At 48.7% G+C, this 16,956-nt stretch overlaps 1 protein-coding gene across 1 annotated transcript; it reads right to left on the bottom strand.

Moving 5' to 3' along the window:
- Window positions 1-824: 824 nt before the first annotated feature.
- On the bottom strand, window positions 825-9,020 carry LOC144127791 (uncharacterized). Its single transcript, XM_077660740.1, has 4 exons — window positions 8,969-9,020; window positions 2,995-3,320; window positions 1,132-1,391; window positions 825-1,056 (listed from the first exon to the last, which is right to left on the bottom strand). The coding sequence occupies exons 1-4, from the start codon at window positions 9,018-9,020 to the stop codon at window positions 825-827; spliced, it is 870 nt and encodes a 289-aa protein (XP_077516866.1).
- Between the last annotated feature and the right edge of the window lie 7,936 nt (window positions 9,021-16,956).

The raw sequence follows: 16,956 nt of genomic DNA, 5'->3' as shown, positions 1-16,956 counted from the left end.
ATGTAACACTAAAACGGCATTTAAGTCTTTCTTGCCTCGTACATCAGGTGAATGGAACCGCCTTCTCGCAGATATCGTCGACATAATTGATAACCAGCATTTTCGTTCTGCACTAGCTAACATTGTATAACAGGAGGATGATAACACTTGTTCTTTAATATGCATTGTATCTATTTATGTATTTTTGTTTTGTAACCACTCCCCCTTTAATGCCTTTGGCCCTGAGGGTCCAATAAATGAAATGAAATAAAATGAAACTAATCACTGCGTAAATCAATCAATCCTCCGACTTCGAAAAGCTTTCTTTCCTTCCTTCTTTCTTTCCTTCCTTCCTTCCTTCCTTCCTTCCTTCCTTCCTTCCTTCCTTCCTTCCTTCCTTCCTTCCTTCCTTCCTTCCTTCCTTCCTTCCTTCTTTCTTTCTTTCTTTCTTTCTTTCTTTCTTTCTTTCTTTCTTTCTTCCTTTCTTTCTCTCTTTCTTTCTTTTTATTTCCTTCTTTCTTCCTTTCTTTCCTTCTTTCTTTTTTCTTTCATTCTTCCTTCTTTCTTTCCTTCTTGCTTTCTTTTCTTCTTTCTTTCTTTTTTCAGAATTAAGCTTACTATAGCGCTCAGATCGACCACATATCTAGAAAGCGCGGTACGCTGCTTCTCCTCGCCTGGTGTAGAAGTTGAGAAGTAGCTTCCGGTTGGCAAAGAGCGCCGCCGTTTGCAAGACGCACCGGGAGAAGAAGAGGTGCATCTGGTCCTCGCTCCCCGTGAAGCCTCCACAGACCCATGAACGTGTGCACGAAACCCGACTTCTCCGACATGAAGACAACGTCTCGCTCTCAGGGCCCCACATAGTAGTCGAGTTCTTGAAGCCAGCATTGCTTTGTGAGTCCCGACATCTTTCGGAACATGAAGGCTGTGTCCAGACCACTGTCAAATAGATGCATGCTCCCGAAAGCATGTCGCAGCGGAGTCACGTGGCTTTCGACGAGCCTTTTCGTGATTGCGTAAGTCACGGTGGTGTTGTCCTTCTTCCCGTTATCGTGTTCACAGTTAGCTAGAAACTCCCGCCTGCGTAGAATATGCGGCCGTCAGACTTACTAAAAATGCTTGCTTCGACTACAGTTTCTTCAAAAAGTTGTTCACCTTAGCTCCTCAAAGTAGATCTTCGCTTCGTGGCCACTGCCTTCCAAGCTCTTTTCCTTTCGGAGAATGCGTTCAAAATCACTCAGCGGCTCCAGTACGACCGTGGTGACGTTCAGGTCCTGTTGCAGCATGACGTGGAGCAGGGGACTCCAGTGCAGCCTGATGGACGCGTGAAACCACGTGCTGAGCAGGTCCGACCTGTTGGAGTCCTTGGGTAGGCGGGGCCACCCAATGCCCGCATCCAACAGGGCTTTCTTTACCTGTGATCACCATGAGATCGGGAAGGATCACCATGAGGTTTGACAATTTGTAGCATGAATGATGATATGCTTGCGAGTCATCTGCCTCGAAGTTGAGACTCAAAGATATCAATGGACCAATGAATAACACTTGTCAACAAGGAGGTAAAACCAAAGCAGAGCGAACAAATCGACTACAGAGAAAAACAAAAAAATTGGCGGTGGTGTAGCTCTGGTTAAACCCAGAGTGACGCGTTAGCTGCCGCTGGCCGAGTGGAACTTGCTCAGTTGAACTGCAAAGTCTGCCTTTCGCCGCTCTGTTGCACTGGGCGTTCCTCCATGTTCGTCCCACTTGACACGGCGCATGCGCGCAGCTGTGGCAGCTTGGTTTCGCCGACGCGCCGCGCCGCCGGCAGCAGCAGCTGCTCGGCACAACGTGGCTGGTCACGTGACCAACCAGGTGACGAGCCACGTGATCAGCCACGGCGCCGCGCCGCCAGCAGCTGCTCCGCACCACGTGGCCAACCAACTGACAGCGTGGCGGCGCCGCCACCGCCAAGGCGCCGCCGCGCTGAAGACTCGAACTGCTACCGTAATGTAGTCGCTACAAAAATACGCGATGAAGTCAGCGCGTGTTTTGCCTTTCTTTTCCTGACGTCGTCGTTTTGTTTACGCTGCTTTGGGTTTCCGTGATTAACCAACACGCCCAAATTGCCACTCTTCAGCATGAAGGGACCCCGCATACAAATTCTCTGATAGTGCCCAGTAAGTCCAAAACTAAAAAGCACTGACAGACGATCAGGAAAGTCGGTAATGCGAAACTTTGCGATATGCTGACATACTCCCTTTCTCGCATCCGTGGCTTCCTGCGGCAACCACTTTCCGGTTATTCATTCCTCCGCTTTTGACCCGGCAGGTGGCGTTTCTCTCTGCTACCGGATGCGCCGGTTGTTACGTGGCGTGTTACGGCGACGTCAACGATACGGAATCCAGGAATGGGTGCCTAAGAGCTGCGCCCTAAAAGCAACACCGTAAACCTTGCATTTCTGTACACCTCATGTATCGCACTACGAACATAGCATCTGCCATTGCGTGAGTGGACAAGATCCGGAGTCATTGTCATCATCAGCCTGACTCCGCCCACTGCAGACTTAAGGCCTCTTCCTTGTCTCTGCAATTAACCCTTTCCTTTGCCAGCTGTGGCCACCCTATGCCTGCGAACTTCTTAATCTCATCCGCCCACCTTACTTTCTGCAGCCTCCTTTTACGCTTGCCTAATCTTGGTATCCACTCCATTACCCTTAAGGACCATCACTTACCTTGCCTTCGAATTACAGGCCCTGCCCAAGCCCATTTCCTCTTGATTCTGTCTAGAATATCATTAACCCTCCTTTGTTCCCTCACCCATTCTTCCCGCTTCTGGTCTCTTAACCTCACACCTACCATTTTTCTTTCCATAGCTCTCTGCGTTGTCCGTTTTCGTCAGCCTCCACGTTCCTGCCCCATAGGTGAGTACCGGTAAGATACAGCTGTTGCATACTTCTCTCTAGAGGGATGTCAGTAAACTGTCATACGGGTCCAGATTACGCGCCCTTATAAAGCGTGGTCCACGTGCGCAGCTCACCTTTCTCAGCTCGTCGGCTCTGCCCTGAAGCACGTCGTCGCAGCTGCGGTAGAAGGCGGCTGCCCTCTGCAGCGACGTCTGACCCCTGGAGGGCACGGGCACCGAGAGCAGCAAGGACGACAGCTTACGCACCACTCCGAGGAAAGCCTCCTCGCGCACGGAGAGCCGATTGCGGCGCCGCAAGCCGTCGCACACGAAACGCGTGAAGCTCTCGCAAGGGTTGAGCGAGGTGTTCAGCGTATTTCGAAGACGGCGTGCGTACTCGAGGCACCGCCCGGTACGACACACGCGGACAGTACCCTGCCGTGGAGCGACCTCGGGGTGGCCTATAGGTATTTCAGCATAAAGAGGGTTAAAACAAGAACCGCTACCATGAGGAGCCCGCACAAGATGATCGCCGCCAGCGGCTGCCTCCTGAAGAACACCTGCGGCGATATTGATGGCGCCGTGGGAGCGCTTTCGGACCGAGCCGTGACGCACCCCCGCGAGGCTTATTCGGAAAGCCGGACAGGAGGCCTCTGCCAGGAGCTATTCTGCGCCTTTAGCCCCCTAAATATCACCTCACAGCTCTGCGGTAATGCACCTGGGACTCATTTTTTCAAAGTGTGGAGAGCTTTCCGTCCGTGATCTCGATTTGTCGCGTTCTAATGTCGCCAGCCGGTCCGTTTAGAAAATTTTTACCTCCGATTCCACGGCTCAATCTCGAAAGAAACACACTGCTGCCACCAGAACAGGAATGACGATGTTGGCGATGGCGAATGAAAAAAGAGCGCCAATTGGAAGGGGTGATTTCTTATTTTATCCAAGACACTACAATATAGGAACCGTTTAATAAGAGGTGGGGCATCTTTATTCGCCCTATCTTAGTGCACTTCACTCAAGAAGGGGGAAGGACAAAGGTCGTTCCTGAGTCGGTGGCAAATTTATGTAGTACATCTTGAAATTGATGCGTTCTGTTTCGTTCGATAAGGCTTTGTCAGACCTTAGATATAACACAGTGCGGTTATCCTTAGTGTATATTGTTTTATATTGTTACAACAATTAACCCCGACCCTCAGTACCCAGCGGCTGCGGAGCAACTGACCAAGGCGGCGGTGCCACCTCTGCAGAGGATGCCGACAATCTCTAGATCCTGAAAGAAGATCATTGGCCACTGAACCTGACAAGGATTACTCCTGGAACCTTAACCGGTTAGGCTAGCCGAGTTGTCCTATCCCAAGAAGTAGCGAGTACTAAATGGGATGTCATAGGGCTGATTGGGGTTAGGACGGCAGGTGAAGCGTGTGCCGTGCGTAAGGGCAAGCACCTACTATTCGAGGGAGGTGTAGAGGAACAGCGAGAGCTAGCTGGGAGTTCCTCGTCAATTAGGATATAATTGCAACATAAAGGAAATCTACGCATTAATAACAAGGTGGCAAATCTTCTAACTTGCTTAATAAGAGGTACACTCGAAAACTGTAAAGAACTGGAGTTTGCCATGAGCAAATAAAAAAAAGCCAGGCAATCACACAACGGGCAGTGGAAATTCTGCAGCTCCGGCATTATTTGATTTTCGTGTTCCAAATCCGCTCTATTATTCGCCTTCTAATTCGGACTTTTCAATTTCCTGCTCAGCATTGCAGTGCGCCTGGTGTTCTACCTCTCATCTTTCCTTCTCGATCTCTTTCCATTGGCCTCTGCCCACACAACTTTCCAGTCACAATATCCACACAGCAGGAAACAAGGGTCGTTCTGATAGCGCAGTAAAAAGGAGTATCCTCTACTGACGAGCCAATTCGATGCCAAGGTAGGCTAGAAGCAAGCCGGAGAACAGGTAGTAGTGGTTTACGGCATAAGTTCTTTCAGAAACAGAAGAATAGGTAGAGAAGGGTGAACCCAAATGGCAAAGCTGGATGTACGCGAATCCTAGCATTCTGTAGGACGTTCAAAGGAACATTTATTTGACACCTGGTAATAGTCTTTTCTAATGCCTGCCACAGCTGTTGCTCAGTGGTTATGGCGCTCGGCTGCTGACCCGAAACATGCAGGTTCGATCTTGGCCGCTGCGGTCGAATTTCGACGGAGGCGAAATTCTAGAGTCCCGTGTGCTGTGCGATGTCAGTGCAAGTTAAAGAACCCCAGATGGTCGAAATTTACGGACCCCTTCACTAAGGCTTCACTCATAGCCTTAGTCGCTTTGGAACGTTAAACCCCCATAAACCATAAACATTTTCTAATACCACATCAATCGCAAACCACGGTATGTGCCCTACGTGTGTGCGGTGGTGTACAAGCTGCCTTTCTTATATGGCTAGGCTTATCATGGACAGAGGGCCCTCTGCACGAATGTACCGTCAGATGGATGGTTTTAGGTCGTTATCGTCGGACCTATATTCACATGCTGTGGGTAATAGTAAAGAAGGATAAAAGAAAATACAAAAAAGGTTTCCGCCTGTTTTTTTTCACAAACCAGCATTCTATTCCGTCAGAAGGTTAGTGTGAGACGCCAGGTCAGAGAAGCTTATTTAAGAAAAAAAAAGACGCAATAGATGTGTGAACCAGTCATCTGCATCATTTGCAGATTTGGAATTTTTTACCTTTTGGGGCTCTACGGTCGCTTTTTATCCATTAAGTAGGTTAGTTTTGCCGCGCTCAGGTGTTAGCGCCCGTTTTGTTGTAGTCCGAGCATTGCGCTTTCGAGAGCCTAGACCCCGTGCTCTGCTCTGCCGCTCCGTTCTCTGCTGTGCCCCTTTGAAACCGTTGATTTGGTCCGGAAGAAAACGGTGTCTTTTATGCTGACAGTGGCTGTGTCACTCATCGGGCGAGGCCATGGCTCGCGGACCAAGTTCCCTAGAAGGCGAGGTCTTCAATCTTAACACGTGCTCATGCAATGACAGGGCCAGGTTGCTGTTTCTCTCCATTCTGTGCTTTTCATTCTGTTCCTTGGCGTCCCTATATATTTATTTGAGAGTCTGCGCATGTCCTGTTCTTTCCCTGAGGTTCGTATTTTTAGTGCAGTGAAGTTCTTCCCGTCTTATGAACACTTCTTTGCATAGGATGAAAAATATTTTACAGCCGTTTGTTCCGTGCAAAAATTAACGCACAGATAGGTGGGGCATAGAGGAGCAGCGAAAGACAGACAGCCTTACACGATTGCTTCAGGTGGGGTATCAGGAACATAAAAAGAACGTTACACTTCAGAAGAAAGATTTTTCAACAGAACTTCCTGTTGGAAAATTCATGATTGTAGAACAGGCTGATCAGCGCTGCACTGACAAGCACAGAAAAAGATACCGTTGTTCTGTGCAGCGTTTCTGTTTTACAGTCAGGAATGAAATTACCCAACAGCAACCTCTGCTACCACATCTGTCTTTTGCAACGGGCCCTTAATTTTGCGTCCCTGATAATGTCACTCCTCTAGTTAGCGTGTAGTGCTTCCTTGTGTCGATATTTGCAGCTCTATTTAGATCTTTTCTGAAACCATGAATGAACTCGCCCAAGATGATTGGTCAAAGCAGAGAGCACATACCTTCCAATTAGACGTGCGCTGCTCCAAAGGTGGCGTCGGGGCGTCGTAAGACTTGAGTGGCTTCACGGCTTCTGATGATCGCATACCCCGGACTTCCACTTTGCTCGCTCTAGGTACAACAATTCCCGGTGGGTGGCAGCGGAGATAGCGCAGGACACGAAGTTCTCTGAGCTGTAGGGTGAGCACGCTCCTAATGTTCAATGCTATAGCGTTTAGGCATTCGTAACACAAAAAAATTTCGGGCTCTGTGTAACGAAACTTCCTGATTGGTCGAGAGGGTTGTGACGCCATCAGCACCGGAAAATTTGAAAATGACAAGTCGCCGCCAAATTTGAAAATGCCACCTCTCAAAATTCGGACCTCCCAAAATTTGGCAGACGGCCCACCCCAAAAATCTGGCATTTTTGGCCCACCCCCAAAATCAGGCATTTCTGACCCACCCCCAGTGCTATCGCATTTACTTCGTTAAGGTGTGGTTACGAAGGCCCCTATGTTTTTTCAGTATGCTGCCGATGTTTTCTGCTGCTTTGCTGACCGCCTCGGAACAGGGTGCTCAGAGAAGTCGAGTCGTGGCTCGGCAGTTGACGGGGAAGATATTCGGTGTCTTTGAGAGGTCGAGCTCTGTGTAGCATTAAACTCGCTTCTGTTCCGCTCCCGGGAAACCTGTGTTTGAATGCAACTCACGCTATCTAATGTGTCCATTACAGGAGGAATGCAATTATCCAAACTACATCATATTTTATACATCGAGCTCGACTGTAAGTATACGTCGCTGTGGTATGATAAACCATGAAGTGAAAACTACGAAATTTTATACGAGCAATCTTGGTCCCAAATCGAAGCATATAGGACATTTTCAATTTAATATTGTTCCCTTGAAGGAGCACCTGCAGTGTACTGGTGCATGGTTAGTGGGAAACTACGCTCCCAAAAACCAGTGATTCATACCCACACATGCATGCCCTGAACAGCGCGTGATGCTCATGTGCCCTGCCTTCTATATCCGCATATCTTCGCTCGTTTCATCTTTTTCCAGGGCAGATTCGAAGCATCCTATCAAAAGGACACAGTTACTGTGATCGTCGTTTCCTCGTGCCGTTACCCTGCGTCTACTTCAGAGTGCAACGTCCGGACACAAAAAGACCAACATCGACATCCAAGTACAGTCGTCCACAGACCTGTCTATAGAGCACTCAAAAGGGGCACCGGGGAGTATAGTGACGTCATTTACGAGTGGCATAGGGCTAGAAACAAGATCACATCTTGCATGTACATTGCAATGGACCGTGTTTAACTCCTATCGTTAAAATCTATATCGGGCAGGCTAGAGAGCGGCGACTGTCAAAAATGAACATCTGAGCGCGCCGCTCGAGCGCTCTAGACAGGTGCGTGAACGACTGCACGACCTTCATTTCCAAGATTTTTCCTCCCCTCTCGTGCTCACCGTACAGATTAACCAGGCACTGGCGGTACCCGACCGGTACTTTGTTGCCAAGAGCAACATCGAAGCACGGGAAGTGACACGTCCGAAGACGAATAGTGTCAGAGAATATGGGGAATTGGTTCGATTTTCTTTATTGGGGTTTAGCGTTTCAAAGCGACAGAGGCTATGAGGGACGCCGTAGTGAAGGGCTCCGGAATAATTTCGACCACATGGGGTTCTTTAACGCACACTGACATCGCACAGTACACAGGCCGTTAGAATTTCGCCTCCATCGAAATTAGACCGCCGCGGTCGGGATCGAACCCGCGTCTTTCGGGTCAGCAGCCGAGCGCCATAACAACTGAGCCACAGCGGCTGCCTAGAATACGGGGAATTGCTGTGATAGCAGCACTAAAGCAACACTTCTCTTTGTTTAGCTCCAGCGTCAGTTATTGAAAGCTACGCCATTTTAAGCTACAGAGTCACTCTCCGACGGTGCGATACCGTTCCCAAAGCGGTATTTACAGTTGTATAGGCCACGATAGCAGCCATTACAAATCTTAAACAAGATGTGGCGGCGCCTTGTTGCGGCCGCGCTCGCCTCAACCAGATGACGGCGAGGAAGCACGAGATGCCAGCTAAGCGTTAGAGGAATAAATCAGTTCTGATGGCTTAGCTCTACGGAGAGGTCCTGTCTTATCTCCTTCGCCTTTTCGGGTCACTGGTGGCCCGGAAGCGATGAAAAACTCTCTAAATGACGCCGCTTCCTACCCTTCCGTCTCCATGGACCACAACATCGGCAGGACGCCGTCGTACTGGTACCCGCAAACGGACATCTGGACGGGGCCACTGCACGATCCTCCGCTTGCGGCGTTCCAGTCTATTCGCATCGACATCTGATTCCTGCAATTTGAGGAGGTCCCACTCGTAATAGGCATCGCCCTGCAGGAGTTGCGATCCGAGGTCCTGAAATCTCTCCCCCCGCTGCCGAACTCCTCGTGATTCAGACCCTGTGCTCTCGACCTCACGCACAACCTACTTACTCGCATTCTCAACCACTTTGATGCGGTTGTTCACCTCATTACGGTGCACCATTTTGAAGTCGCTTCACAGCTGCAGGCGACTTTGCCTACTGCTCAGGCTACACACACTTAGCTACCGGCATTCCATGGCACCTAACTTTAAAGGCCAGACGCAGCTCGCCACGTCACCGAATGTTGCTCCGGACGCCACATCTAACAACGCTGTTTAGTCTGCATCCACACTCTAGGACCAGCAGGGCCCAGCGCTGATACATCGTTCCAAGCGCCTTCACAACCGCCTGTGATCTACCACCTACTGAAAAATTATATAGTACACTTCAGCTCTGCCTTAAGGACATGACGCGATAGCTCAGTGAATTAATTCATATATATGCAAAAGGTCATTCTCTACTTAACATTCATCGATCCCTTGGAGTCCTCATAACCCTCCCCGATCAGTGGTGCAGCGGTTAAGCGATGCGCCACTGCCACGTGATGGCAGGTGACCCCAGTGGTGGGCCTTGTGCGACCCTCGCTCTCCTCGGGCGACCAATAATTTAACTTCCACCTGCCACGGTCGGCAGTTTACTCACTATCCGATGGGCAGCTTGTGATGACGCCGCAAGGTCACGTCACCTAGGAGCACCTGCAGCCTAGGTTCCTCTCTGGGCACCACCTGCCAGAGTCAGGCTCGTGATTTTTACGCTCACAACGCCGATAAGGCAGACACAGGATTTTCTGGACAGCGAGGCGTTTAACGCTGTCGCGTTAATACCGCAGCCGTATACCACCGTTTCCGAGCCTTCGGATTTCGGTGCTTACCATCTTCCTCCGCAGTCAGAGCAGTGTAATAGCAGCACTTGGGTTGAGCATGGCTGCTCCCCCTCCCTCTGCAACCGCAACCTTTGCACCCTTTGCACGACGATGAGTTTATCCAGAGACTTCCTGCAAGTCCATCGTTCCCAGTGCACCCCCCTTCGCAAGCGTTGCTCGCCACCTCTCTGGCGGCCCTGTGCTTAATCGCACCAAGGCCACGCTGCCGGCACGCACAACCACAAATCAGCGCGCATGTCAACTGCCCATCTGCTGCGCCTCCTCTGGTCGACACCCAGGTTTCTGACCAACACATCACGGCGGCGTGCTTCACTGCTCACTTGTCGCGCCCTACACGTGTCCGATGGCGATTTCCTCTCGTCGCGCGTTTTCCGGCGCAGTACCTCTACTTGCGCCCGCGTCCAGGGATTGTACTGAGAGCTCCTCCCGTGGTCGCCCTCCAGCCACACGTTGGGTTGCTCACTGCTCTTTAGACGTCACCTTCTGGCGCTTGCGTGCGCAACCTCTCAATTGCAGGTTGCCAGGTGGAACGTCAGACCCGCAAGTGCTCGTTACTAATACCGACAAGGCTTAATTCCTATACATTCCGCTACACGACACTCGCTGGCCACCGATATAGCCGTCTTCGGAAGCCTCCCCTTCACAAGCCGGATGCCTGCCGACTCGGACATTGATGCAAAATCATCGGCAATGTAACTCCGTGTATGGGGACAGGGGACCCTGTGGCGGTGCTTTGTTAAGGCCGCGCGCACCCCAACGAGACCGCGGCAAAACACGAGTTTCCAGCTCAGCGTTCGAGGGTTGAATCAGTTTGGAAGGTTTAAATACTCCCTTTAATACATAGCAGGTACCGAATAGTAGCGCCCTTGTAGGCGCAAGTTCAGGCCGCGTCCGGAAAGTAGCTCGCCATGCAACCAAAGTGAAGACAGGGATGTTACGTTTCCGCAAATCTCAAAGTAGCATGACTGGGAACCTCCAGCACTTAATTTTACTTCTTACCAAGTTTACATCCTGCGACTTATCGAGACTTCGAGAAGAATGACATGCGGCGGTATGGTACACTGCTGGTAGGGCGAATAGCTCCAACTCCATCCGCGCCTAAAACATAGCACACACTGAGTGAAAATTACAGCCAGAGAGCCGGAACAGTGAGCGGCTCACAGCTTAGACTACGAATCCCAATGCTAGCTCTTCGTTTCATACCGCTCTCTGATTTCGTTCAAACACTTGCCGAGGCTTCGAGAGCAACGAATGATACATGCCGGATAAATATGGCTTTGTGGGCGCACTACTACCATCAGCCTCTACTGCGTTGCCTGTTAACTTTGAAACGGTTTATAGTTACTGAGAGATTACGTCATATGTCCTTCGCCTTCTCGCGACGGACTGAATTTTAAAACTACCATGTGCACCCTACAAATGCACGCACGTCTCTTGAAGCAAATTTTTGTCTTATGAGCGAACAGTGTTTTTTGTGCCGTTTGTCTGCACATTCCTGATAAACGGATGCCCATTCTTGTCGGCGGCGAGGCTGACGAAAACTAACTCGAAGCAGTGTCAAATCGACCTGCACTTACCTCTCCTGTACGTCGGTGAATGCTGCCGACGGCTTCCTTCGCTTTTCTTCCCGTTCGAAACGGTCTGCTCTGCGGTGCCTTCGGCGTCCTCCACGAGGTCTGACAGTAATCGGTCCCGGACCTTCCTCGCCACTGTGCTCAGAGAAGGATATTTTCCGTATCCATCGGTGCTTTCCTGGAGTTGAGCAGATCGTCGAGCTTCCTGCCAGGATATACCGTCGCAGCGAGGTTGACAGAAAATCTACGCGATGGAGGCCTCAGATGTGTCACAGTAAGAGCCGAGTTACCCATTCGAGGCCTTCGAATGTCTGGATGTTGTTGCTTGTTGTTTTTGTTGCCTCAAATACGAAGGCACATGTTGTTGTTGTTGTTGTTACGCTCATAAAATGCCACATGACCACATAGGGGGATTGGCCAAGAATTGGGGGGCACAGAGAGTTTTTCAGATAAATATTTCCTGGACGAAAATAAAATGAATGCTGAGGAAGGAAGAAGTAAACAAAAAGGAAGAGCGAAAGGATACGGGAAATGCATAACGCATGGAGGAGATCAAGACTGATGTTTATAGCCGAGTAGTTAAATGACAATGATAATTGTAAGAATGAAAATAATGAAAAATAAAATAAAATTACCAAGGTAGCCGATTTGATTCCATTAAAAAATTTTGGACGGAGGTAAAAACAGACTTGTGGTTGTACCCAAGTATGGTGGCTCCAAACGACCATATGACTGGGGCTGCTCAAACAAAGGCCAAGCTGTTGTAGTGGTTTCTCTAAAAACCGTCTTCTCATCATGGTGTGCCGGCGACAAAACAACAAAAAATGGTCTATGGTTTCGTACTCACCACAGAATACGCAGACGGGATTAAGCGCCAACCCAGACCTGTGCAAATAAAAACTTAAGGGTGGGATCCGGCAGCGGAGCCTTGATAGAGATACCTCAACCTGCCGTGAATGGCATGATTGACTGCTCCACGAATACGTCAGGTGCAGGTAATCATCAGATCTTAAAAGAGATCCAGTTGTCATTCTTAACAAATTTTGTCGCCGGAACCTCGCGGCTGTGATGTACGCTGTAGCCTGAACGATAGGTAGCACGGGGCCATTGAGGGACGCCTTTGCCAGGCAGTCCGCAACTTCATTGGCTGTCACACCGCTATGGCCTGGCACCGATATCATATGAACAAGGCGCAAATGCGGAGGGGGTAATGAATGAAAGGTGCTTAAGATTGGCGAATCCACAGCCGAAGTAAGGGACGAACGCAAAGAAAGAGAATCTGTATGACAGCCACTGAGGAGGAAGCTGGCTCTAATTTTCGAAGAGCAAGTACCACAGCCAGAAACTCCGCTTCGAAAATTGGGGTGTAATCGGGAAGTCGCACAGAAAAAGACCAATCTAGAAACGGGCAACATATCCCCCCCCCCCCCCCCCCCGCCTTTTCATCACTTTGTGAGGCGTCAGTAGCTATCGTTCAGCTAATAGGTATGCTTTGTAAATGGTCTTCGAATAAACCATTTAAAATGCGGGGTGGTAAATGCTTAGCGTTTTTCGGGAAAATGTCACCATAGAAAATTTCTACAGAGAGCCCGCTGTTTTTTGTCAGAAGGATGTTTTACAAAAGAACATTTAGAGGACGAAGAAAATCTTGTACCATAACGACCTGCAGGGTGTGAAATGTAGGCCATGGACTCCATAAAAGGAAGTTTGCTGGCAACAATAAACAGACAAGGAGCGGTGTAAATTTAATTCATATATCCTTAGGTGCGTCAGAACAGTTAGGAATTGAAATCTAGATAATAAAGGAGGAATACGGGCTTCAAGATAAAGCACCGAAGCGCTTCCAGCTCCAAGAGAACGAGCGGGAGAATTTTGTAAGCAGCCGTACCAGAAAACTGCACAGATCCAAATTTTAAAATTGGTCGGACATACAAAACATAAATCGGCTAAAGCGCATCTCTCCGCATTCCAGACCGGGGATTACCTAATCTAGGCAGCATGCCCACAGCACGAGCCCCTTTCGCTGCGACATGGTCAATGTGAGAGCGCCATGTGAGGCTGTCATAAATGACACCAAGATATTTTAATGACTCAACTTGAGGAATATTTTGTCGCTGGTAAATGAGAGACGAATGAACAGGATCTTTCATTTGGAAAACAAGTACAGCGCACTTGTTTACATTTAAGGTGAGGCGTAAGTCACACAACCAACTTTCAAGCAAATTCAGGTACGATAGCAGGCGCACATATGGAATTTGAATGTCAGCTGCAGCAGTGAAAAACTCAATGTCGTCCGCATAGACGTACGTGCGAATGTGTTGAAGGCTGTGAATAGAGCTCATTCGAATATTAAAGCACACAGGCGACAGGACTGCCCCTTGTGGAACGCCTCTGGATTGTTTATATCTTCCAGAATTGGCACCATTTTGTATAAAAATAACTGTCTGTTTTCAATAAACGCATATGTCCACGCAAGTAATTCGACAACTGCAGAGTATGTAAACTTTGCAATAACATGAATTGTTCTACGCAGTCATAAGCTTTGGCTACATCTAATGTCACCAACGCAGCATGCATTTTTTGGTGCCGCGCAAGAAGAATACCACTCTCAAGATCGGTGTGAACATTCCATATGGAACATTTTTGACGGTCCCCGCAGTGGGGCGTCTGCAGCTTGCAGGGCGAAGAGATGCCGGGATAATGAAACATAGGGCATTGTGGTGCTACAACAGGTATGAAGTCCTCAGAGGTATTTGGAAAGGAATAATGGTGCCGGGGCTTACTTTCGGGAATGCGGTTCTATGCTTAAGGGCTGAAGTTCAGTCGCGATTAGAAGTAAATCAGAGAACTGTGGGAAGATTAGCACTAGGTGCCCACGGGAAAACCACAAACGAGGCAGTACAGGGGGATATGGGCTGGGCATCGTTCGAAGCACGGGAATCTCAAAGTAAAGTACTATACGAAGAACGCCTGAGTAAATTGGACGATAACAGGTGGGCAGCTAAGGTATTTAAATACCTGTACAGAAAGAGCGTTGACACACAGTGACGGAAACGAACTAGAAAGCTGGCCAGTAAGTTTGCCAGAGACGAGGAAGGAGAAACAAAGAGCATTAAACGACAGGTTAAAAACGTCGAAGGTAAAAATTGGATAGTTTCAATGAAAAAGAAGCATAGTGTAGAACTATACCGATGCTGGAAAAGGCAGATCAGGAAGGAAACGTTTCATGATAACTCAAGAGGCAGTGGCCTCCTCTTTGAAGCTAGGTCAGGGTGTCTTAGAACGTGCAGCTACAAAAAGAATTTTAACGAAGAAGATGACACGAGTGCTCTGTGTGGTAAATCTTTAGAAATAATAAAACACCTCATTCTAAAATGTGATGGTATCCATCCCGATGTCAATACAGGCACAGTCACTCTTCCTGAGGCCTTAGGGTTTAAAGATAACAGTCATGTAAATAAATCTGCGGTGGAAATTAGCAAAAAGCAATTTGGAGGATTGGTGGCTCAAAAGCAGAGAGCTGACATAAGTTTTAAAGTGTAGGAAGACGTATATTAAAGAAAATGACGTATTTTATTAACAACTTACCGAGAGTTAAACAAAAATAAAGGAAAAAAAACAGAGCATATTGGGAACTACCACTGCCCCGTTTCAAAGGGGACGCTCCTACCTTCCATCCATCCATCCGTTGGTGAGTGGCGACACCACGGGTTCCCGAGGATCCGCAGGGACATCCCCGCAGTGGGGTGATGGTGAACAGTGCATCACCACGGACCCGAGCACCCGCGCTTCGCCGTGCGTGGCATCGCCGTGTCCGGGGAAAAGGGAATCCTGGTGGTTGAGCCGATGCCGAGCGTTTGGACCCTTAAGGCCCCGCGGCGGAGGCAACACACCACTTTGGCCCCAGCTTCCTGTAGACGGCACCTCCGGCCTGACCCGATCGGTGGAAATCGGCAGTCGCCTTTTCCTGTCCTCCTCTGCAACTTCTACTTTCCTATCTTCTTTCTGACTACAGTCCTGTATCCTCCTCATTTCCAGGTTTTTTCCTTTCTTCATGGGCGGCTAGGGTTAACCTTGTGTGGCCAACTGCCCTGTGTTGTGTCATATTTGGTTATAGTTAGTGTGTACAACTGGCGTGGACAGGGCTTACTAGCAAGTTCCTGTCCCGTCCCACAGTTGGGCTCCATAGTAGGTGGCTGGCACTATGACCGAAAAACTAAATTTTTTACGGCTCCCCCCTTTTCAGAACCTGATTGTTCTCTGAAAAGAGGGCGGAACGAAGCAGCTGATTTTTTCTCAGAAAAGAGACAAATATTTTCAAAGTTCCAAGTAATTCACAGTGAAAGTGACGGAAAACAAGCAAGAATAATATCCCCATTCCTTGTGTCAAAATGCTTAACCGATACCTTGGGCCCTGGCTACAAGGTCTCAAAAATGGCCAGCGGCGACTTACTTCTTGAACTGCGCGACAGCATCCTGTGTACCTAACTCTCAAACATTGCGTCTATAAGGGACATCTCTGTCTCTGTAACCCCCCACTGATATCTGAACACAGTCCGAGGCGTAATATCTGAACCTGACTTTATCCATCTGACAGAATCCGAAATGCTTCAAGGGCTCACCCACCAGAATGTAATCGATGTTCACCAAATCAAAATCCGCAAGGATAACAAGGAAATAGATACCAAACACATGGACCTCACAATTAACACCAGTACTTTGCCCGAAACGAAGAGAGCGCAATCCAGTAGCCGAACATTCCGAGGACTCCGACCGTAAAATCAACTTTGAAGAAACCCGCAACCTCGAAACCAAAACAAATTACCACGAAAGGCTCCTTCTGGAATCCTGGAATATCCAAACCACCCCGAATAATATCAATCACACAAAAGGAAACCTGCCCCCAGTATATGGCCAGGGACTTCGGTCTTCAACGCAACGAAAAAAAGTCGCCATTCAGCACCTCCCTGCGGTGCGCCAGCGTGACTAACAGCCTAAACCCCCTCTCCACCTCCCCTGCGCCTTTCGCGACACAGCTGTCGTTCTTTTCACCCCCCCCCCCCTCCCCTTCATACTCAAAAGACGCTAGCTACTGCCCTCTGTCACCCCTGATGAAGGAGCCGAGTCGGCTTCGAAACGTTGGTATAAGTTAAAATTTTGGTTGGGGATGTGCAATTTATTATAAGAAAATGGAGTACCTCAAGGGTATATTTTAAGCACAACCCTCTTTATTGTAAAAATCACTTCTATTAGCAAAATAATACCGAGATCTGTTATGTATTCACTTTATGTAGATGAACTCGAGATAGCTTGCACACCCTCCAACATATCAACATGTGAAAGACAAACACAATTAACAGTTAACAAACTGGCATCATGGGCAGACAGAAATGGCTTCCGGTTTTCTGCACAGAAAACAGTAGCCATTATTTTCTCACTCAAACTAGGATTACAGGCAGATCCGAACCTACATCTGAACGAAACCGAGTTGCCCGTAAAAATGAACACAAAATTTTAGGTATAACATTTGAAAAAAAAACTCACTTTCCAGCCTCATAATAATGCATTAAAAAAAAAGAAAACTTCCCGATCACTGAACAT

Source organism: Amblyomma americanum, chromosome 1 (assembly GCF_052857255.1).
Source record: "Amblyomma americanum isolate KBUSLIRL-KWMA chromosome 1, ASM5285725v1, whole genome shotgun sequence".
Taxonomy (NCBI): Eukaryota; Metazoa; Arthropoda; class Arachnida; order Ixodida; family Ixodidae; genus Amblyomma; species Amblyomma americanum.
This window is presented reverse-complemented; position numbering and strand designations above follow the sequence as displayed.